Here is a 22,581-nt window from a genome sequence, read left to right as displayed (position 1 = left end):
CACACATGCTATAAAGAACCTACTGCTGTCCTCACTGAACCTGCACTTTAAGAACATTGCAACTGCTTGGGTAGTTTAATTCTTGTGAACATTTCCATGCTGTGGTAAACATATCTAAAAACTTAGAGAGGACATTCACCTTTGTATACTTTGAACACTGCTGATTGCTCTAGCTGGCTTTTCTTGGAGGTAGGCCTGAGTGATTCAGTAGTTTAACTGAGAAAAAAATACTTTCAATGCTTTTTAAAAATACTTAACATTTAAAAAGAAGTTGAGCTGTTACAAAAAACATCTGGTTTTAAGAATGCAGCTTCTCATATCTGGGGAGTGGACTGGTAAGCTCCTACCAAATGATGACAGACTGTTTCTAGGTAGGAAAGAGATCAAACCCTGCTTAGGACATACTGAGCTGCACAGAGAAAGTAATGGAGGTAGGCATGCGAAGATGGGTAAGCCAGCCTCTGAAAGCAAACAGCTCCTTGTGAGACTGTATTGGATGTTGGGAAGGAGACAATTCAGGTTCAGTTGTTCATCTCCTGTGAGTGAAAAGGAGATGATTCCTACCCATGACACCCTCATACTTTTACTTGTAGAAATTGCCATTCTAAATCTATTAATGGAAATATCTTTCAGTTTTTAATTAAAGGGTGCAATTTTTAATGAAAGAATCTTATGTGTTGCTTAGATCCATCCCCTGAGCAAGAAGAGCCAGACTCTGCTTTTGAAGCTACTCAGTACTTTTTTGAGGACATCACACCTGACTGTACACATGGTAGGTATCTTTTGACTCGGGCATGAGAAGGTGAGGTGATGCATTTCAATCAACATGTCTCCTTAGGAAGCTACTTTTTAACTGGATTAAACTTTGTTAGCAAAGTATTCTCTGTAATAAGAAGGATGAAGCATTTGTATATGTGTTGATATCCTTAGAGGTGCAGGCATGTGTACACTGAGAGTCCCCCTGAATTGTACATTGCAGAACTACTTGCAGAATAATGCCAGAAAGTGTGTTGTAGTAGAAGTAATTTTGTGGAGAATAAGAATAAATAGATTGGCTTTCAAGATATATTTGGATCAGAACTTAAAACATTCTAAAGAACTGAGAGGAAAAGATAATCAAAATGGAGTTCAGAGTTTGAAATCTTACGTGCCCTCGTGAGAGCCAGTGTCTCATCACTGCTGCTTTAAATGGCTTTCTCTTCTTTGTGATACTTGATATATTCAAGAAATATATAGCCCATCCTTCAGGTTATAAGTGGAAGGAAAGTTGTTTGAAAATACAGGTAAGAGTTGATAGTCTAGAAATGGCAATTTCTAGAGAGGTGTAAGAAGATGCACTAGTATAATCAGCAAATGTATATCATGCTAGGAGGTATGTTGTGTAGTAAGGGTTAATCATTGTACTATGTAGACAAAACCTAGGATTGTCCCAGCCTCAGTAGTGATATTATAAATTGAATGGAATTTATTGGAAGGTTTAAGAATAAGCAAAAATCATCATTTATTCCTATAATGTTTGCTCTGCTTTTTTTGCAGAGTTTGTAAATATTTATTAACATTTTGTTATTTTGCACTGTACATGTGAAAACAATGTCTGTATCTAAACCCACACTGATCTCTTCTCTCCCCCTGCCCCTCCACTTCCTAGTTGTTGGCCTAGACAGCAGGAACAAACATGGAGTAGATGATGGGTTTGTTACAGTGAGTCTGAAAACAGACAAAGGTATGCTTGGTGTCTCTGTGTGAGTTACATCTTCCATTTCATGTAAAGATGCTCCTTTTGAAAATGGGGAATAAAGGTAATAATTTAAGGTTTCTTCATGGACTTTTTCCTCCATCTCTGGGTAATTTGTTGGCAATAGGCAAGAAGAGCTCACAAGAAAATCGAAATTACCTGAAAATGTGGAGCCAAGAGAATAAATCCAAAGCAAAAAACACAAAGGACTTGCCCAAGCTGAATCAGGTACTTCTGCTGACACTGATTTTTCATTGCATTTAAATTTTCTTCACATATCTGTAAATATTCAATGCATTAACACTCAACAAAGGTTTTATTTTGAGCAGATACTTTTTTTCCAGAGTTACAGCCAGCTGATTGCATAAGTTTATTGTTTACAAAACATTTTAACTGGTATTCAGCCCCCAAAAATGAGATACACACATATAGGAATGGTAAAACATATTATTTTAATCTCTAGACAAAGGACGTGACACTGAATATCACTAGCCAGCTCTTAATGTCTAATAAGCACAACCTGAAAGTAGTTTTTTATGTTTTGTAATTTGTACTGCTAGTCTCAATCCCCTTAGATCCACAGCTCCTAAGGAGGAGAGCCATTGGGATAGCTGTTTCCTCCAGAGCACGTAGGGGAGGTTTATTTCCTGTAGAACAATGATTCTTACTTAAGGTAGCCCTGAGCAAATCTTCTGTTTAATTCATCAGTTTTGAATTTCCAAAGACTTGTATCCAGCTAAGTTACTCCTGTTAGCTAAGGAGTGCTGCAGGTCTTCACTTTTCATTACTTCTCATCAGTTTTAACAAACCCTTAGTTATACTTAGCATCGTTCCTACAAGAAAATCCACCAAAATGAATGTAAACTGTCTCACTGCTCATCCTCTTTTGCCCTCCTGTGGCTGCAGAGAATTATATTTGTGATATGTTGGACAAAGCATCCAATAATTTATTCTAAATACCTTTGAGAGATGCAACATATCTGACTGCCCAGTCATAGAAAATGCTTCCTAGACTGCACCTGAGATATTTCAATTATCACTTTGGTCACATGAACTCTTGTGCCCTGTCTCAATCCCAGACGTTTTGGAAGATGTCAGCATGATGTTTTCCTGCTCTTGTTAACGTTCCTTGCTGCTGTGTTTAGGGGCAGTTCATTGAGCTGTGCAAGACGATGTACAACATGTTCAGTGAAGACCCCAACGAGCAGGACCTGTACCACGCCACGGCTGCCGTGACGAGCTTGCTCCTGGAGATCGGGGAGGTTGGGAAGCTCTTCAGCACACAGCCCCCCAGTGACACAGAGAGCAGCAACAGCTGCAGCAAAGCCATTCAGGGCCAGCTGTTCCAGAAGAAGGAGCAGCATCAGTTCCCCCTGGAGCAGCACAAGGCGTTCCGGGACAGCCTGGTGGCCGGCGAGGAGGAGGCTGCGGGCACCGACAGCGCCCTGGGCATGCAGATGGAGGACATTAAGCTGGAAGACTCTTCTCCCAGGGACAATGGAGCCTGCTCTTCCATGCTCATTTCTGATGATGACACCAAGGACGACAGCTCCATGTCCTCCTACTCGGTGCTGAGCGCGGGCTCCCACGAGGAGGAGAAGCTGCACTGCGAGGACATCGGGGAGGACACGGTTCTGGTGAGGAGCGGCCACGCGCCCGCCCTGCGCCGGAGCACCAGCATCGACAGGGACTGGGCCATCACCTTCGAACAGTTCCTGGCCTCCCTTCTGACTGAGCCAGCCCTGGTCAGGTACTTTGACAAGCCTGTGTCCATGATGGCTAGGATTACCAATGCTAAAAACATCAGGATGAGGGGAAAACCAATAACCTCGGCCAGCGACTATGAAATCTCTACTATGTCGGGATAAAGGCAATTGGGTTTTTTATTTCGTTTTTTCTTTTTATTCTCTATTTATTAGTACCTGGCAGAAGCCCTGGTATTTTCCAAACATAGTTGTTTTCACTAATGTGAAAATGTTGGGGTGCAAACATAACTATCTTCAAGTATAATCACTCTTTCTGTGGGAAATGTTACACATGCAGATTTTATTCAAAATACAGAAAAAAACGCTTGTCAGTGAAGTGTGTGTATTATTAATATTGCTGTCAGTGTATAATGGTAAAGATTAGTTCTTAATTTCTAAATATAAACTTAATGCAAATATTTATGTGCATTTTTAAAATAGACATATATAGAGATCTGATGCTTGGGAAAAAAAAAATAACAAAATGGGAAAAACCTGAAATTTAAAGGGACACTGTCAACCTGAAAAGGACCTTACATGAAAATAAGTTCCAGGCAACATCCTTGAAGCATAATTTTATTTTATATAGTTGTTTTTTTTCCAAAGAGGCTTTGAACCTATGCTTAGATTTTACTTTTCTGAATATATGAAAGACCAGTGACACCTGCCTGGCTCCTAACTTCCTCTGCCTCAGACAGGTATGGCTCAAATGGAAGTGAGAAGCCCATCCCAACCTATCTGCCACATCAGGCAAATGTGGATAAATGTGGTGTTTGTGCCCATTTGCCTTTCCCTGGGCTCAGCAGAGGGAAAGCCCTTTCCCAGCTGTGGCCACCAAAGGAAGATCTCTAGCATGACCCTGCCCAGGGCAGTATTCCTAACCAGTGGACTTGGAAGCTTTGCTGGTGTTCTCCAATGACAGTGTATGCAGGTCCCAGAACAGATTGGTAGAGTCTCTTTTCAAAATTTGAAGTCTGTTTTTAAAAACTTAGAAAAAAGAAGTATATGTATATATCTACTTCTAAGGCTGGATCTACAGCAAATATAGCTTAGTTCTTAAAACTAACCTTTACCAACCAACCTATTATATCCATGTTAGATTAAGAAAATAAAAGCCTGTATTGCATAAGTCTTTATTTACTACAGTGTAAAGCAACAGTAATGAAAAAACAATCTGCAAGATAATGTTACTGAATGTTTAAATCTTACTGAGAACACTGTCACTTTATATGAAATGAATAGTATCCTGTATTGACTTACTGAATAATATGTTAGAATGGAAACTGGAGCACCTGCACTTTGAATCCCTGCTTTTTTTATACAGATATTTGGGATTTTTTTTTTAATTTTGTTAGCTGTTTTTTAATTCATATTTGTTTGTTTCAGGATCATGCCTACATGCCTAATCATTTGCTGTTTTGAGAATATTTTCTGTAGAATACTGTTGATTTTTTATACTCCTGTATAATACTGCATCCATGTAACTTGCAGATTTTTTTAGCACAAGCTATGTTTAATTCTTTTGTTCTAAAAGAATGCTTTTAAACTGTCAGATGAAGTGGTTTTTAACCACAAATAGGTAATGTGAACAAATAAAGTACACTCTGCACAGATTTGATTTTTAACTATTAAACTCATGCTAGAGGGAAAATGAGCTTTATTGCAGAGACAAATGTTAGTATGTCTACTGGTAATGGTATGAAAAAGCAGTGTAGTCTGACTGTGGATGGGTTTACATGTGTGTCAAATAATGATATTTATTAGAAGCCATAATCACCATTTCAGATAGTATTACTTTGTTTTAATTTAAGATGCCAAGGCCAGAGTGGGGTGCTTTATTAAAATATCTGGCAGCTGAATAAGCTATCATGGAAGTCTTCAGCACTAAGAATTAACATCTTTAAGTGGAATACTAACCTTTTCAAGTTTGCAGATGCCTGAAATATTTCTCTTTTAGCTGTCTGTTATGTTGAAGTGAATTTAAGCATATCAGCAAGCTTACACACACCCCTAGGGATGCACAGGACACAGCTCCAAAACATTTATCTTTGGAGGGCTTGTCAGCTTTGTTCCCACCCTGCCCACATGGCAGGGGATGCAACAATTGACAAGAATGACTTTGCTCTTGGGGCTCCTGTAACAAGAAGAGGCATCACAAGTGGATCTCTGGTGTAACATGAGCCAGTTTAGAAGGCAACTTTTTTTTTTATTTGTTTTGCCTTGCTGATCACATCAGCAAAGCTCCCAAGTGTGAGCCAGGTCCTCTTTAAGAATGGCATTGCTGTAAGTAGCAGCCAGGTGAGCTGATCTTTTCCAGGTTTGTTTGGATGAGGCTGCTCACTTGATCAGCACCACCTGGCAGTTGCCTTTTTGATGACAAGATCTGCTGTGCCTTGTTCTTTAGTAGCTATATGGGAGCTGAACAGAAAGCTACACAAGAATTCAACTGACCTGCACACAATGGTGTGAAGCTTTTGGGGAAATGTAAGTATATTTGAAGGCTTACTGTACGTGGAGGTGTGCTACATAGAAAGTGAGTATGGCTTCAGAAGTACCTATGTCTTGTGCTTTTTGTGCTTGGAGATACAGACTCTTTATTCTGTGAATTGTAGAGTTTGGTTGGGGCTGCTATCTTAGAGCTTTTTTTATAGGTTATTTTATATAGAACTTTCACTACTTAAAAAAAAAAAAAGGAACTTGAGAAGAATATTTCTTTATGGCTTTTCTTCCAGTCTGTCTTTCAGCTTAGTCAGAAGCTGTTAACACCTGGAAGTTCTGTGGCAGTTACTTCCATCACTGCAGCATCTTGCAGCTCCTGAGTTCTAGGTGTTAGAGCTGGGGTTGAGACTTGCAAATGTTTGTGTTATACGAGTTGTGTTACAGAGGTAAGAAGCTCATTATGTGACATATTGAACCTACTGGAAAAATTACTTCAAAACTGTTGTAAAGAGAAAAGCACTTCATGAGTTCTTATACAATGATGTTGGAGCTTCTGTTAGAGTAGAAGTCAGGTGTAATCCAGTAGAAAGGGATGCTTTAGCTAGAAGACACCTTTGATCAGATATTAGGTATTAACAGTACCAAGTAGTTGATGTGTTGTACCCGTTTTGGTAAGAAACATGGACTAATTTGGCTTAGAGTAAAACATTTTGAACACATGAGGAAATACCAAGGAATTGTGTATGAGTTGGTAGGACAGTTTAGCCTTTAGCAGAGTGTGCCATGGTATCCTGGTCCTTTTGCTTGGTAAGTGTTTGAGGTTCCAGTGTTCCTTAACTCCTGGTGCTGAGGGAAAAGACTGGTCTGTGACTCAAGTTCACCAGTTGAGGTGAGCAGGAGTGTTATGGTGAGGCTGAAAGTGAACCAGTTGTATCTATTACTGAGATTTATTCTCTTGGAAAAAAACATTCCTTCTATGCCATTTCTGTTTCTTTCAACTTAGAAGATAGCCTTGAGTCAAGTGTTACATATTTCAAGCCACAATTGTGACATCTAACATTATGGTTTAACTCCAGGCAGCCACTAAGCCCCAGGCATCAACTGTCTCCCTCCCCCACCAGTGGGATCAGGGAGTGAATTGGAGGGGTAAAAGCCTGAAAACTCATTGGTTGAGTTAAAGACAGTTTAACAAGGAAAAAGAAGCAGAAAAGGCCCCAGCTCTGTGTAAGCCCTGCTCAGCAATAACAAAAACATCTCTGTGTTATCAGCCTGTGTTCAGCATAAATCCAAAACACAGCCCCATAGCAGCCACTGGGAAGAAAATTGAATCTACCCCAGCCAAAACTACCACAATTTAAAATGTTGATATATTCAATAACAAAGCCAAAATAGTAACAAAACAAACAAACAGCAAATAGTAACAAAACAAAAATGTGGCAGTGAATGTTACACTGGAAGATGGTTAATAATGGAAAATTGCAACATGTGCTGATAGCAGCATCACTGTGCAAGAGTGGCTTACAGCTGGAATACAAGCTGTGAAATACAGCTTAGTCAGTCTTAACAGCAGTGCAAGATTTTCCTGATAAATGGTGGCAGATATCTCAAAGTATGTCACTTCAGAAGACAATTAAGCTCTGGTTCTTCTCTTTCCTGTGGTACTCAAGATCTCAGTTTAAATTTCCTGAATAGTTAGCTGCTTGCTTGTCCTATTTTCGAAAATAACACATTTGTATAACTGATCAACCTGACATTTGGAGTTTGGAGGACTGGGATGTTTCTGTAGTGGCAGGGCCTTTTCTGTGCTTCTGTAGAAATAAAAATTGCTACAGGTGAGATCTTGCAGTTCTCATGGAATGGCACTTCCCGTATATTAATAGAAGCATTTGTTTTCCAGAATTCAGGAGGAGAAACAAAGACTGCCTGAGAGATGCAAATAAACTAAAAAAAAAAAATAAAATAAAAAAACCCAAGCAATTTACATAGCTTATATGAAAGCATACCAAAAGATACTTAGTCTGAAAAAAAAAAAAAACTATCTTTCTCCAGCTTCTAAGTTTTGTTCCTCCTGAACAAAAACGCTCACATTTTGAGTTGCCTGTGAGAGTTAACTTCTGGATCATTCACATAAAATCATTAGTGTGGGGCTTTTTTGGGGTTTGGTTGGGGTTTTTTTCTGTTGTAGAATTTTTTTTGTGCATGTTTGGTTTTGTTTTTTTTTTAAAGGTAAAGAAAGAGCTTCCTTTCAAGTGAGGATTTTAAAAGCCACTGAAATGAAGCAGTAATAAACCTCTACCACTTGTAGCAGAGTACAGTAGCCCATCTGAGCAACAGGATCAAGAACCAAGGACCTCTAAACAAGCTGGAGGCAAGTCAGGAGGATGGGAGGGGAGAAAAAATTAAAATTACAAAGCTTTCACTCATATCCCAGTGCAGGTACATAAAACTGAAAATTGTTACATTTTCTAGCAGGCCAAAGACGTGACTGTTGACAATACTTTGGAATAACCTGTTCTTTATTTGCTACCATTGTAAACATCTCTATTACACAGACATCACAGTATACATTATTGCTTTTAGATTGTGGTAAACAGGAATTCCTATTAGTATGCAGCTATCTAAGCACAGTGTCATAAGAAGGAACTGCCCCCAAGTTGTCTTGGGCTGGGTTTTTCTTAATTCCCTAGAGAAAGACAGAATCTAGACTGGCACAAGAAACATCAGTCCAAAGATGGGCCACCATGGTACTACAGCAACACAAACAAGAATGACAGAAGGAAAACACAGGTTACATCTTCACCACACATCACTAGCAGTATTGTCAAGGATACTGACTGCTCAACTCCCACCTAACTAAACACAAACTTTTTCATCCTAATTCCTAAAACAAGGCTAAGTAATTTCTTTTGTGAAATTTTATTTAGACTAGGACGGAAAATCTGGAAAACCAATGGACCTGTGCATGTATTTAATTTTTGTTGCATTTTTGTTTTGTTTTGTTTTCAAAGAGTGAAAGTCCAGAACTGCTTACCTGGGGTGTTTAAATTGGGCCCTTTTACTATTGCCGTTTAGGGACAAATGCCCTGTTATTTACATGGCTGTATCAAATGACAGAAGCACAACCAGTTTAAAAACACTGTTTCTTTCTTCCTATGTAGCACTGTCTTCAGATGGCTTTCCAATTAAGTTAATGACTTCTGAAACAATGTGTTTGCTTAGTGAAAGACTAGATTTTATATTTGCTTGTAGTAAACTGCTTATCTTCAGATTAATTTGTTCAGAGTGGCACCATGTTTCAAGATACACTAAACAACAAAAGTGAAGGTAGTTTGTTAAATGTTTGCTACAGGCACAACAACAAATTTAGAGAACCACCTTATCTCCAGTTTTAATTTTTTTAAATATTATTGCATACAAGCTTTCACATAGTGAATGTTTTAAAGAGGCAGCAATTTAGAAAACTAATAGCACTTGCAAGTTCTAGTAAGATAACGTGTATTTAAAACATGATGGTTAATAAATAATAATTTACTGAGTTTTTAAGACTCTTAGAATAACCTGTGAGCAACAAGTTCTGATGTTAAAGATTATACCAACTTGCAGAAAAGTGGCCTGCCTCCATTTCCAGTCTTCCACAACCTTAGGATTGTCACCCTACAACAGAGTTAGCATAAAATACCACTGACTAGTAAAGCCTTGTTCTTGCCTTCTCTAAACACAGTTTTAACTATTTCAATAAATTTTCTAGCTACCACCATAATATAGTTAACCTACCAGGGATGCAAACAGGGACATCCAGTTCTAGTTTACATACAGTGAGTGACTCCTGGACAGAATTACTGGGCTAGTTGATCATACAAAAACACATGCAAATTCTAACTGTTTCCTGGGAAGGTGCACTGGAGCCTAAGATAAACATTCACCTTAATTACTACATGCAAACTAATATATTCCCTTACGTCTCACTCATCTGATGATGGTTGGGTTTAATTTTTCTTTTTGTATACTGCCACAGTTTACTTCCAGATCACCCACTGATTTAAGAAGAAAAATAACTAGCAAAGATGTATCTTATTAAAAGCTCGAACTACATTTGATACTAAAACCTTTCAGATGTGTGAAGTTTCAGTGCTGGAAAGACAGGGGTGTAGATTATGCTTGCAACTGTTGCAAAAAAAAAAACAAAAAAAAAAAAACTTAGGGGAGCCTTTAGAGATGGCTCAAGCAATTTTGTAACTAGCTGGCAGGCAGTAGATGAAAACAAATAGGATCTCCTTTGCAAGCAACATGCAACTGACTTTTGAATTCCAGAAGTGACCCCAGTTATGTTGGCAGCAGCAAAGGAGATCCTTTGCTCCAGAAAATGGAGCTAGAAAGTAACCACTTGTGCCACTGGGAAGGAATCCACTTTCCACTTCCTTCCTTGGATTTTTGGCATGCTCAAGGCTCAGAGAAACAGAGCTCCACCACAGGACCTGAATCCCAGAATTCTCTCCAGAGGACCCCAGCTCGTCATTGGTGAGTATTCCAGGATCCACATACAGGGGAGTAGCAAAAGAACTGGGCCTCCCATTGTCAGTTTGGATCCAATCTGGTCAGTTCAGCTGTTCAGTTTACAAGCCAGGGCAAACCATAAATACTCTCCCTATGTGCATCCTCACAGTGTTGGGTTTTTTGCTGTTGTTGATGGTTTTGTTTTTTTTAATATTGGTAGAACAGCATCAACCCAACACATGTGAGACTGAACCCTTCCCCACCCTAAACACATTCAAGTTGTCTGACTCTTGTCTGTACCTAAAGTATCACAAAAAGAAGAGAACTGTGTTACCCCATATACATGCACTGTGTACCTTGATCAAGAGCTTCCCCACAAGCAAGACATCCCCAACGTTTAAGGGATCAAGAGCACAAGGGGGGATGCAGTGCAACAAGTCACTACTTACACAATACAGACTCCCAGAATTACTGGGTGGGAAGGCACCTCTGGGGATCACCAAGTCCAAATCCCCTGCCTGAAAGCAGGGTCCCTCAAAAGAGGCTGCTTAGGGCCATGTCCAGGTGAGTTCTGATGATCTCCAAGAAATGCAGTATTACTTATTATATTTCATACTTATGTAGTGTAATAACACTTGTTACAAAAAGGGGGTTATCTATTTCTTTTTTCCCTTTTATTTCCCCCCATGCTGTCATTCATTGTGTTCAATGCTTATATTCTTCAGGAATCTTTTCTGGAGTAGTCATTGACTAGAAATTAACTCATTTACCTGAGATGATTAAAAAACAATATATGAAAGCTTGTATCAGCATACAAATGTTGTGCCACTGTGAGCTATTTAGGTATATAGTGAAAAAATCTTTCTCAAATTACTCAAGTTTCTAAGACTCTGATCTAGCTAGAAGAATCAAAATAAAAAGCTGATTGAAAACAGCAGAAGGCACTTATTTAATAGAAGGTCTTAGAAAACAAAGTGATGGTTATACCAAATCCATTTAAATTTGCTCTAAGCAATAATCAGTCACAATACAGACATGAAGTTCTATCTATTAGATTGTCTGAGGATGGCAAGACTAAGAACACATCAAAATTGCATCCTTTCAATGGAAAATACATATTTTTTAGACTTGTACTCAGATGTGAATTTAGTTTTACAAAAGGATTGCAGCTCCCATAAAGGGATTTTTTTAAAACTTTATAAAAGGGCTAAAGTAGATCTGTCGTACCTCCCACTAAGAATACCCCCTTAGCTGCTAAAAGAAAGGGCTGACAACAAATTCCGAGTCAATCACCCTCAGCATTTGAAGTCAGACTAGAAAAAAATCAAAAGTTTTTACAATAGGAATACTTCTAGAAAGAGTAGCTTTAGCCTGAGGATCTTATCCTTGTGCCGATGACACATGGTTCTTTTTGTTTGTTTGCAAACTAAACTTCTTCCAAGCATAGGAATTGGCTGGTACAAATCTATAGATAAATTTCCTTATCCAGAAGTAACTTCTAGTAAGTACATAAATATGCTGATGGATTAAGCCTCTTCTCCAAAATTATAAACAAATAATTAATCTCCTTTGAGGACCTCTTAATTACAAAGAAATTTAACATTGTTGAGTGAACGATCAATGACATATAAAGGAAAGAGAACACAAAAAATCTAAAACCACATTAATTTCAACTAAAAGCTGGACTTCAATTTTTACATTGAAAGGTTGGAATTTAAATTAAAATTTGAAAAGCTGAACTTAAATTGTCTTTTAAAAGACCATTAACAGTCAAACCCATTCATAGAAAATATGATGCAGCATAAATACCTGCTTCACGTTCCTGCACCAAGAATTATAAAAGAAAATGCAAAAGTAAGTAATTCATAGGTTCTTGAGATCTGTGGGTTGTTTTTTGTGTTGGTTTGTTGGGTTGTGTTCATTTTCAAAAAGCTGCCCTTTGGAGAATAGCATAAAAATACCTGTAAACAGAGGTTGATTGTCCAAGCTTTCTTAACTGAATTTTGCTAATTTTCTTTTTTTTAATGTTAAAAAAAAAAAAAAAAAGTTCTATTGTTAGACAGTTTTTGGTGAAACACACAAAACTTCTGTCCAAATGCATCACCCAATTTTTGATAGAGAACCTCATTTACTGCAGGAATTAAGGTTTCTTCATCTCTTGTAAGGTCAGTACCACATTGTAATCCAGTAGAAGTCCCTTAATTTTTTCATGGAATTTCTCTCTGTACTGGTTGAAGTGCATAATGCTTTCTGGTTCCTCTTCAAACCAGAACTTGTCAAACTCATAAACTAGATAACCTGTGAAGAAAATAAAACACAGTTCTACAAAAATTACCTCCACAATTTCATGCCTTGATCTAGCCAGTCCTAGAGTGATCCTTTAGACTCTCTTCAACCCCTTTAAACTAGGACTGTCCCATCCTGATCTACACCAAGTTTAGGATGCTGCAATAACGAATACAAAACCAAATCTGCAAATACACAGTTTTCAGACTGGAGTACCTAAAACATAGAAAGCCACAGAAATTATCCTTTATATATATATTTGTGCAACACAATGTTTAAGCAGCAGGTGCATTTGATGAAGACAAACAGCTTGTTCTGGCTAATAAGAAAAGAATGGAAATGTACTCCAAAGAGCCCAAACTCTACACTGTGGCCTACCCTGAGTGGTCTGTACTAGAGAAGCTATAGATACTTACAGTAAAACTGATGGAAGTGCTCCATCTGTGGCAACCCAGAGACCATGTTGTAGAGATGAGACTTTAAAGCACCATTCTTGAGCAAGCTGTATGCCATCTCTGTCAGATTGATCCCAACTATGGCATAGGAGTACCTGCAACACAAATCATGGTTTTATATTATGTACTTAAAAGCTTCCCTGGCTTTTAGGAGAGCTGTGATAGTCAAAATTTTTCCTGTAATACTTGTTGATGAGCTGATTCCAATCCACAGACCATTCCCTGGTGCATCCAACCATGTACAAGTTATTGTAATATTGAGATGGCAAAGCTAATCAACAGTGATTTCAACTTGTTCATTTGAAATCCTTAGATCTGCTGGAATATTAAAAACTGGATGTGAAAACATTGTTGCAGTGTAAATGGAATACCTATTTCAACCTGTTGCTCAAGTTGAAAGAATCTGGTTTTCTATTGCATGGTGTAAAAAGCATTATAAAAAAAATTCTTAAACAACAGTTGAAGTGTTTGTGGAGGAAGGAAAAGTAAAACTTAATTAACTTATGCCAATTATATTCTTACATAATTGAACAAAAAGTCTCATATTCATGACAGAGTTGCACAGGGTAATGTTTTTTACAAAGTCATGAAGGGCTCCTGTTTTTTGGTAGGTCATCAAGTTAACTAGGGGCAAGATGGATCAAATTATTATATCTGACTGGTTTGAGAATGTATTTCTGTAAAATTAGCTAAATATTTAAATATGCAAAGTTTTTCAAAACAAATTTAAAGCTGAACAACAGCAAAACACCTGTTTGTAAATACTTATTACAGAGCAGAAACCTAGAGGGGAAAAAATAGGACCTTAAGAGGTAATTTATACTATCCCAACACAGGATCAGTAAGGTGAAAAATAAGTATGAATTTCTAAATCTCATCTCTTACAAATAAAACTAACTACAATGTTAAAGATGTTTACTGTGTTAAATAAGGATGATACTTTAAAAAAAAAACCCTGCACTTAGTCCACAGCTAAAAATTCCTTTCTCTGTTTGTTTTCTCACACCTTTCCATTTTGACCCTTTTTTTCATAATTTAATGGAAAAAGCCCACACATATTTTCCTTTTTCCTTTCCTGGACACATGTTTAGCAGTTTTCACATAAGTTCTTACATAGAAGCAGCCAGAATAATTCTAGAGTGACTTACCCCAGCTTTGGGTGATTTGACCGAGAAAGGATCTGACGAGCTTCATTGGTGTAATGCTTACTAAAATACCTGGAAGTGAAAAATATTATTTTAAATTCTTTGGAAAAAAAATCCTGTGTTAATGACATTAAAATCTGTAGCTTTAAGTTAAAGGTGAAAACTAGCCTGTAACTGGAAAATGGCACAAAATGAAAAATAAGGAAAAGGTAGCAAAATAAATTAGATTCACCATGAACTAATACTGTAAAAAAATTAATCGTGATCTGAACATCAAATAGGAAGTTCAACCCAGTTCAACCTAGTCCAAAAGTTAGCTTAGCAAAAGACATGTAAACTTGTCTATTTTTCTTCACAGCAGAAATTTTTACATTCAGGAATTTTTAAAGCTTTTGACAAGTTAGATACAACCTAGCAATGCTATCATAAGGCAACAAAAAAAAAGGTGAGAAATTCAGCAGCTTTCTGTCCCTTCCCTCACTTCTTGTCCTTACCCAACCACATCACATGTTTACAGTAAGCAGCCACTAGAAATGTTGAATATCCTGCCTTCTGTTTGCTTCTAGTCAGTTTTTATTAGAAATAGCATTAAGTAGTGAAAATAGAGATATTGAAAATCAGTTACAAAAGGAATGAATACTTGTGTTCACTTACACCAGGTTCACTAAGCCCAGCAGCCCCATTCCTCTGAAGTCTGTTTTGGGATCATCGCCTTGGAAGCCGATGTCACACCACTGTTTGCTGATTCTGGCCTTCAGATTCTCGTGAGGCATCAGCAAATTCCAGAGCTGCACAAACACACTTCCATGTAATGCTGCTCAAGTATTCCAAGTCACATAACTCAGAACACTTGCTGCTGCACACTAGAAACCATTTACCAAGGAACAGGGAACAATCTGCATGCTGCTCTTTTCTGTCAGTGGCAATCTGGAGTCTGCTACAATGGCTCACTTCAGCAATTATGAAAGTTATTACATTTAACATTAAATGGGGTAATTTCCCTTCACAGACAAAGATGCTGTATGAATACCAAAGAAACAAAGCCTTGTTTCACCTCAGAAATTAATTTATGCATCATTTTGTAACAGGCAGCTATAAACTGAAATACAAATTCTCAGTGAATACTCATTTATTGTGTCAGTGTTGGGGCTTCCATAGCAAGCTGACATAATAGTTTTTATCTTCCAGCATCAAACTATCTTCCTTGACTGGGAGCAGTAATAAGAAAAAAATTAGTGTATTTTTTAATTTAGTAATTGGTGGTTTACAAAGTAGGACATATGCATAAGGTTATATATCTTTTTAGTAGTGATTCTTCAGTGACATATCATAAATCTATTCTTCTACTTATATACTGTTGTTATGTCTGATTTCACACAAAATAATTCCACTGCAAGTAACTCAAGTTTACTTTTTTTTCTCTTTGAGGTTTTATTTTAATGTGTCATTTCTATAATGGCTTTGCAGTTTGTAAGTAGAAAAGAGGTTTAAATAGGCCAGCTGGTAAGAATGCTGTCAATAAGCTCTTTCAAGGTATTGGACTTTGAGGGGAAAAAAACAAACAGCACATGTATTTTAAAAATTATTTCACCTCAATTAACTGTTCCTCGTGTTCTTCATTTTCTGAATCATATGGGACCTTCCTTAGGCTTTCCACATTCAAATACAGTTTTTTATAACCTGATATCTGTAGTAAGGATATATGCAAATTTCTCTTAAACCTGAAATAACAATAAAACATCATGGAGAAGTTTTTAGATATGCCTACTCAGCCATAAATTCTTGTTTTGAATTACCAGATGAGACCCTTCTTATGTTAAAGCAATGTAAACACCAGAATTAGGAAGTGCTTTATGTGTATCTTTACAAACTACAGAATTCTGGTTAAGTACACTGCTACACAGATCTTACATACTTTAAATCTCTAGCTGATTCCTGTGCTGCAATCAGACTCAAATTATGGAGGAAAAAAAAAAGCTAAAATATGTTATGACACAAGAAAACTCCATATATCCTCATCCTGACCACTGTACCTTCACCTACCCTCAAATTTTTTGTAAGTCTTACAGTCAAACTCTGTCAGAAATACTTATAGTTTCGAATAAGAATTTCATTAGACTTTGAAATTTTGATTATTCCCCTTTGAAATTTTGATTATTGCATATTAAAAACTCACTAATTTAAGTAGATGAATGCAAACGTTAATCAAGCATCACTATATTCTCTCAAATATATCTAAGGAATTAAACAGTTCTTGAAATCAATCTATGCAATGATCATACTAGTTAGAAATATGGAGTAACAGAAGAGACTTGCAAAACAGACACAGTAATGCCAAATCCACATAAATTAAAACTTTGCAACTTATTTTCTAGAGCTGATGAGGACATAACCACACTTTATTTCCAGATTTCATACTGAATACTTATGTTGAATGGCCTAAATATTGCATCAGGTTAAGCAACTGGAAGAGCATGCAAACAAGTGAGAACAGAGAAAGGTTTCCAAACACACCCTGTATCCTTCTGTTCAATCTTCTTTTCTTTCATTACATCTCTGACACATTTCTCCACTTCAGCTTCTTCAACGTGTACAGCATTTCTTAAAACCTAGGAGTTAACACAGTAAATGACTTCATGAGGATTGAAAACATAACCTACTTTATTACTATTATTGCTCAGCTCTTGTATATCTGTTGTATTATTTATTATAACAGGAAAAGGGTCAGTTTCAGGAAGTTACTTACAATGCACTGGCTCAAACTGCATATAAAAGTTTTGCAATAATTACATGGCAACATGATTTGTAACTTAGGCTGTAAACAGCAATGTTTACATAGAAGTTGCATAGAGAATAAATACAAAGCTGGAAGGTTGCTTGGTCTATGTTCTTGTTTGTTTTCAGTTGCAGAATTGAAATATGTTCTTCCTAATCCAACTGAAACTAGTGCAGCCAAGAAAATAATGCTTCAGAATTAGGAAGCAGGTAGCTAACAAAGCTGAGATTTTAATGCAACAAACATTTGAAGGGACATGGGATTATTTCTGAGAAACCTTAAATAAACCTAGCACACAGAACACAAAATTCCAAGTTTTCTTTTCTCTGTCCTTTACTCCTCTTCAGTTCTCCCCTCTCAAAAAGTAAATGCATGTGTTATTTTTCTGGGATCTGTCTCTGGAAAAAGGTTTTATTACAGTTTCATCTTTAGTATCTCTTACCTTATTTTTTGATGATTCCAGTGAATGTTCTGCAATATGGGAAAAAAGCAGATTTCACAGTTAAATTGAACTGTTTTAAATAATTGACAATAAGTGTTCTTGCAGTGTATAAGTATTATAAAATTTTACATCGCTTTTATACATGTAATAAAAAATTAATCAATCTTAAAATGAGCAGGTTATCAGGTCCTAATGTACACAGATTTTATTATAACTTCAGTACAATGCTGAAAGCAGATGTGGATTTTTTTTTTTAAGTATCAATTACATGTACAAAACAAAGACAAATTCGAAAAGGTGTCAGGAGAGAAATATGTCAAATGACATTTTCTTTTTCTCAGACATTATTTCATGTTTATTACCAAAGAATAAGGAAGTAGAGTCACTTCCACAAGTTATTGTAAAACCACAAATATGTTCAGTAGTTTCTCAAATTTCTATTTCAGCTCAAAATTCTGCATCAGGCAGATCTGTGAGTTAAATCACTCTTCCTTCCTCGCCTCCAAAAAAATTCATTTGTGTCTATTCAGTGATTTTTTTTTTGTAAAGGAAGGTAAAAGAATATGTACAAAGTGATGGGGAGACTGAGGAAAAAGGTATAATTTGTGATTAGTGAATGACTCGATGGCAATGTCTTGATGACACTGGAATTTCCTTAGCAAGCAGACAAGCAGCTCTGGCATCGATTTGGAATTCTCACAGGATCGCTGGGATGAAAGGAAGAGTGCAAAAGCAATTCTGGGGATGCTGGAAAGCAGGAGGCTCGGGGGGGTTGATCGCTCCCTACAGCCATTGGAAAGGAGGCTGGGGACAGGAGGGGTGGATCCCTCCTTCCCCCAGGAAACCAGTGACAGGAGGAAAAGTCCTCAGGTTGTGCCAGGGGAGGTTTGGGCTGGATAAGAGGGGACATGTCATCACCGAAAGGCTTGCCAAGCACCGAACAGGCTGTCCGGGCTGCAGTTTGGCCACCACCGCTCCCGCAGAGATTTAAAAGATGCGTGGAGGTGGCGCTGGCAGACACGGTTTAGCGGCGGGCTTGGCAGCGCTGGAATCGGTGTTTTCCACGCTAAAGATCCCGCGCCCGCTGCTCTCCCCACACGGCTCCCGAGGCGATGCCGCGGCCCCTGCCCGGCCCCTCCATTACCTACGCCCAGCGTCCGCCGCGCTCCCGCCTCCGCGCCGCCCAGCAGGCGCTGCAGCTCGCACTTGCCCGTCAGCAGCCGCAGCAGCCACTTGAGCCAGAACCGAAAGTAGTTGTTGTACAGGAATCCCCAGACGTGCGTCCACATCTTGGGCGGGCGGCGGGGCCCGAACCCGGCCGGGCCGCGGGCGCCGCTCCGCCGCCGCCCCCTCGCGGCCGCGCCGCCCGGCCCTCAGAGCGCGGCGGGCACCGAGCGGGGCCCGGCCGCCCCCCGCATCCCGCCGGAAAACCCTCCCGACCTGGAAGTGATCGCGGCGGAAGCGCCGCCTGCCGAGAGCCTTCCCTTTCCCTTTCCCGGTGGCCGGGTTCAGCTTCGGCTGCTGCTGCTGCCTCCGCGCCTGCCGCCCCGCCGGGCCGGGCAGCGCTGCGCTGCTGCCCTCAGAGCGGGTTGATCGCCCGGCGTGCGGCGAGCCAGAAATGGGACAGCCGGGAGAGATATCGAGTGCCTGCTTCAGAGCCGAACAGCCCCGGGTGGGCTCTGATAACCCACAGATCTACCGCCCCAGCTCTCAGAACTTTTTACTGTGAATTGATTCATTAATCCCCTGCTCAGTCTCTCCTTTGTGGCCGGGGGTTTTCGGGCCGGTGCTCTGTGAGTTGCCCCTGCCAATTAGGAATTACCTGTTACCCTGTTAGAGCACAATTACAGATTTGTCTTCCTTTGTTTATTCCTTATCTTGAGAGTTCTGCCAGATGTCCTTGTGGTCCCTAAATTCTGCATTTATGGGACACCACAGCGGTACATCCTTCTTCCCAAGCTTTGTTACCCTCCCCTGGTCTGAGAACATTGAAGCCTGCCCAGCCCTAAACCTTAACAAGGCAATTTTATCAAAAAGTAATTTGTTTTCCTAACACCTGGACGTTACCTAGAGCTTGTTGGATGCTCTCTGTTTCACGAGTTAAATCTCCCCTCTTGCTGGTAAGGCTTGAAAGTAGATAAATATCAAAACACCAAAGGATCTTAAGAAATTTTCTACATATTCCACGTCTTGCAGCAGTTGGGCTAGATAATTTTAAGGAGTGTGTTGCCATGGATCCTGCCTTGCCTTTGCTGAATAGAGGTTCAGCCTGAGTGTTCCATTTAGTTTCAGTTGCTACTTCCATTGTATTGTAATCGATTGTTTCAGTAAACATGGCTTGAACACAGAATTGTATGCAAAACTGCATATGGGGGTGTTGAAAGGGAGCTGGCAGGCTTGCTTGACTGCATTCTGATATATTTTTTGATGTGTGGAAATTGAAGTAACTTTGACACAAAATCAAAAGCCACGCAGCAGGTCTGATGGCCTTTGTCCCACAGAGGATTTCAGAGCATGGACCAACTTGTTTGGCATCCTCTCCCTGGGTTCCTTCACTGATAGGGGTGCAGAGTTTCATGTGGGGAAACCATTGATGTGTGAACTTTAACTGTTTGCATATCCTATTCCTAAAACTGTGAGGAGAGGGGGTGCATGTTGTGTGCTTAGGGTTGCTTAGCAATCTGACTGTCAAAGCATTGGAGCATTGCATGAAAATAAGCTTGAAAGTATTTTTCTTTATTAAAAAGTATTTTTCTTTATTAAAAAGTATTTTTACTTGGTGACAAGATGACGTGATGCTTTTATCACCTTATCTGTATATAAGTTGTTCCAAGGTAGCCAAACCCCAGGAAATATGTATTAAAAATCAAAGACCCAGTGCCAAAGAAATGGTAACAGAAACTGGAGGAAAGAAATTTGTCTGTATTGCAGGACCTGGGTGTAAGCTACAGCTTCCACCTAGCTTGTATATGAAATAACTCTGAGCAAATATTTGGAGAAAAAACGATTGTGCTATACTTCCCATCTGACAACTTGGCACTGCTGCTTTGATATTTAAACATAGCTGGGCTGAAATCTCCTTGTCAGAGAAGTCCTGGCTGCACCAGCAGCAGCAGGGTGTTAGTTTGATATTGGGAAGGCAGAAGAATTGCAACAATGTGAAGAAATGCAAGGGTGGTCAGGTCCTTCCTGCCAGCCTTTATGCCCACACATGGATTGCACTGAGGTAGTTCATTAAAAGTAGGAGCTGCTGGAATTTTAGGAAGTCCAGCAGGTGCATCCTTGAGGCGTGGGTTTGCACAAACAACACGGAAATTTCTAGCTGATGAGACTTGTTGATTTTTTAATACCAAAATTAAACTGTGCTGCTGCTTCAAAGGTTTCACTTTCCATGGTATCTTTCAAGGGATTAAATAGCTTCATACCAACATGGATATTGTTTTCATTATATTTTAAACTGAAATTACATTTGGTGTGGAATGTTAAGAACCAAAGTAACTTTTACTACATGGTTTGGAATTTGTTCCTATTGTGATATACTATAACAATACATACACACAGTACAGGATTATTTTCTTCTCAGTTCTCTTTGCTTCCAGTCTCCAGGACTGATGTGTAAAGTATCTGGTGTTGACAGTACATTGCACAACACTTCTCTGTGGTATAATTAGATCTGTTGAGGTAAGCTTGACAGATTTTAAGGTCTTGGTTTAAATTAAGCACTTCTGAATTTAAAAGATGCAAGTTTTAGCCTTACACTTAATTTTGTTCATATGTTTTCTTCACTTTAAATCTGTATTTTAAAGTAAAATCTGTAACCAATTAATTATTTTAAGATATTATAGCATGCTCTTTTGACAGTTTTTCCCATGAATTTTTGTAAATTGCAAACCAGGAAGCATATTTTATTTTGTACAAATGTTAGCACTTGAATCATGCAAGATGCTTCTGTATCATGTTCAGTCAATTAATAAATTATATTAAGATAGTCAAAAATACCATGCAGTAGCTTAAAAAAAATTCTACCTTCCTCTTGTGTTCAGTAGTTGCCTTCAAGTCTTACCTACACAGAGACTTTAGTTGAAGTAAAGATCATAACCTGTTCATGTTTTAAAATCCCATTTCTTGGGTGCCAGCAGGGCAAATAACCAGCAGTAGCAGTTGGATCAGTCTCTAATCAGAAAACTTTCCATGGCAGCAACTATTACATATTATTACTGGCAGTTATTCTTTGTTCATGTACCTTTGCAGATGAAGGACATGCAAAACAATCCACTGTTTGGCTCAGCCAGGAGCCTGCATTTTGTCAAATATTTATTTTAATGTTCCTTATCTCTAGTCTTGCTTACACACAGATGTGTGAAAACTATACAATGTGGAGCAATCATCTGAGCAAGAGGAGATATACACTTACAAAGCACAAGGACAAGCCTAGGAGCTCTCTCTTGCAGGTAAGGAGAGCCAGTCCCCTGAATCACTTTAGTGTTAAGTACCACAGGTTGCTCAGCAAGGTGTTCTTCTACAGAGTCTTTTTAAAGATGATCCATTTGCCAAAAATGCAGAAAGTCTGCTGATGGGAAGTAAAACTGCTCTAAAACAAATAACACCCCCCAAAACCCCCAGCACAGCTTACTCCAGTTGTGCACTGTTCTTGAGAATGTGAAATAACATATGAAGAGAGCCCTGGGAGGGACATACTGTGAAAGCATGAAGAGATAAGGTACCCTGTTTGCAAGTAGGTCCAAAAGCTTATGGCAGTTTCAGTCATGAGATTTTTGATTTATTCTTTTTTTGAGGAACACTTAATGCTCTACCTCACTGTAAGTTAATGAGCTAGACTATGAAGTGAGCATCAAGTAAATGGTCACCACAACTCAGCATGGCTGAGTAACTGCTGCCTTAATGAAAAACATCAGATGCAGTCAATGGCAGTCTCCACAGACCTTCCCTGCACACTGTGTCAGTTTGTTATTGGTTTCTGGAAATATGTGATAATCTTGTCTTTTTTTTGGGGTGGTTTTGTTTTTTCCTTACTCGCTCTGAACATAAGCTAAAGTTAAACGT

The 22,581-nt window shown here is 38.7% G+C and overlaps 2 protein-coding genes across 3 annotated transcripts in view; one reads left to right on the top strand and one right to left on the bottom strand.

The window, feature by feature from the left end:
- TBC1D9 (TBC1 domain family member 9) overlaps positions 1-5,093 on the top strand; it is a 42,229-nt gene extending 37,136 nt beyond the window's left edge. Inside the window, exons 18-21 of one of the 2 annotated variants that reach the window (XM_056489361.1) lie at positions 686-772; positions 1,649-1,723; positions 1,863-1,963; positions 2,881-5,093. In XM_056489361.1, the coding sequence (XP_056345336.1) occupies positions 686-772; positions 1,649-1,723; positions 1,863-1,963; positions 2,881-3,603 (986 nt within the window). In that variant the 3' untranslated portion in view covers positions 3,604-5,093. The remainder of the gene's footprint in view (positions 1-685; positions 773-1,648; positions 1,724-1,862; positions 1,964-2,880) is intronic. The other variant, XM_056489362.1, reaches the window with a different exon arrangement.
- A 7,207-nt stretch (positions 5,094-12,300) lies between these two features.
- On the bottom strand, positions 12,301-18,947 carry ELMOD2 (ELMO domain containing 2). Its single transcript, XM_056489363.1, has 8 exons — positions 18,662-18,947; positions 17,518-17,546; positions 16,814-16,908; positions 15,891-16,020; positions 14,954-15,087; positions 14,303-14,371; positions 13,116-13,249; positions 12,301-12,711 (listed from the first exon to the last, which is right to left on the bottom strand). Exons 1-8 carry the CDS (start codon positions 18,804-18,806, stop codon positions 12,554-12,556), a joined length of 894 nt encoding a protein of 297 aa, XP_056345338.1. The 5' UTR covers positions 18,807-18,947; the 3' UTR covers positions 12,301-12,553.
- Positions 18,948-22,581: the final 3,634 nt, after the last annotated feature.

This window comes from Oenanthe melanoleuca, chromosome 4 (assembly GCF_029582105.1).
Source record: "Oenanthe melanoleuca isolate GR-GAL-2019-014 chromosome 4, OMel1.0, whole genome shotgun sequence".
In the NCBI taxonomy this organism is placed as follows: domain Eukaryota; kingdom Metazoa; phylum Chordata; class Aves; order Passeriformes; family Muscicapidae; genus Oenanthe; species Oenanthe melanoleuca.
This window is presented reverse-complemented; position numbering and strand designations above follow the sequence as displayed.

What these genes read in the sequence shown, in the direction of transcription:
- ELMOD2 (XM_056489363.1), bottom strand. Translation starts at nt 18,806, where the DNA reads ATGTGGACGCACGTCTGGGGATTCCTGTACAACAACTACTTTCGGTTC. An exon ending in ATTGAACAGAAGGATACAGG is followed by an intron (nt 16,021 to 16,813) that starts GTGTGTTTGGAA and finishes TTGTTATTTCAG; the next exon opens with GTTTAAGAGAAATTTGCATA. An exon ending in CTGGGCTTAGTGAACCTGGT is followed by an intron (nt 14,372 to 14,953) that starts GTAAGTGAACAC and finishes TTTCACTTCCAG; the next exon opens with GTATTTTAGTAAGCATTACA.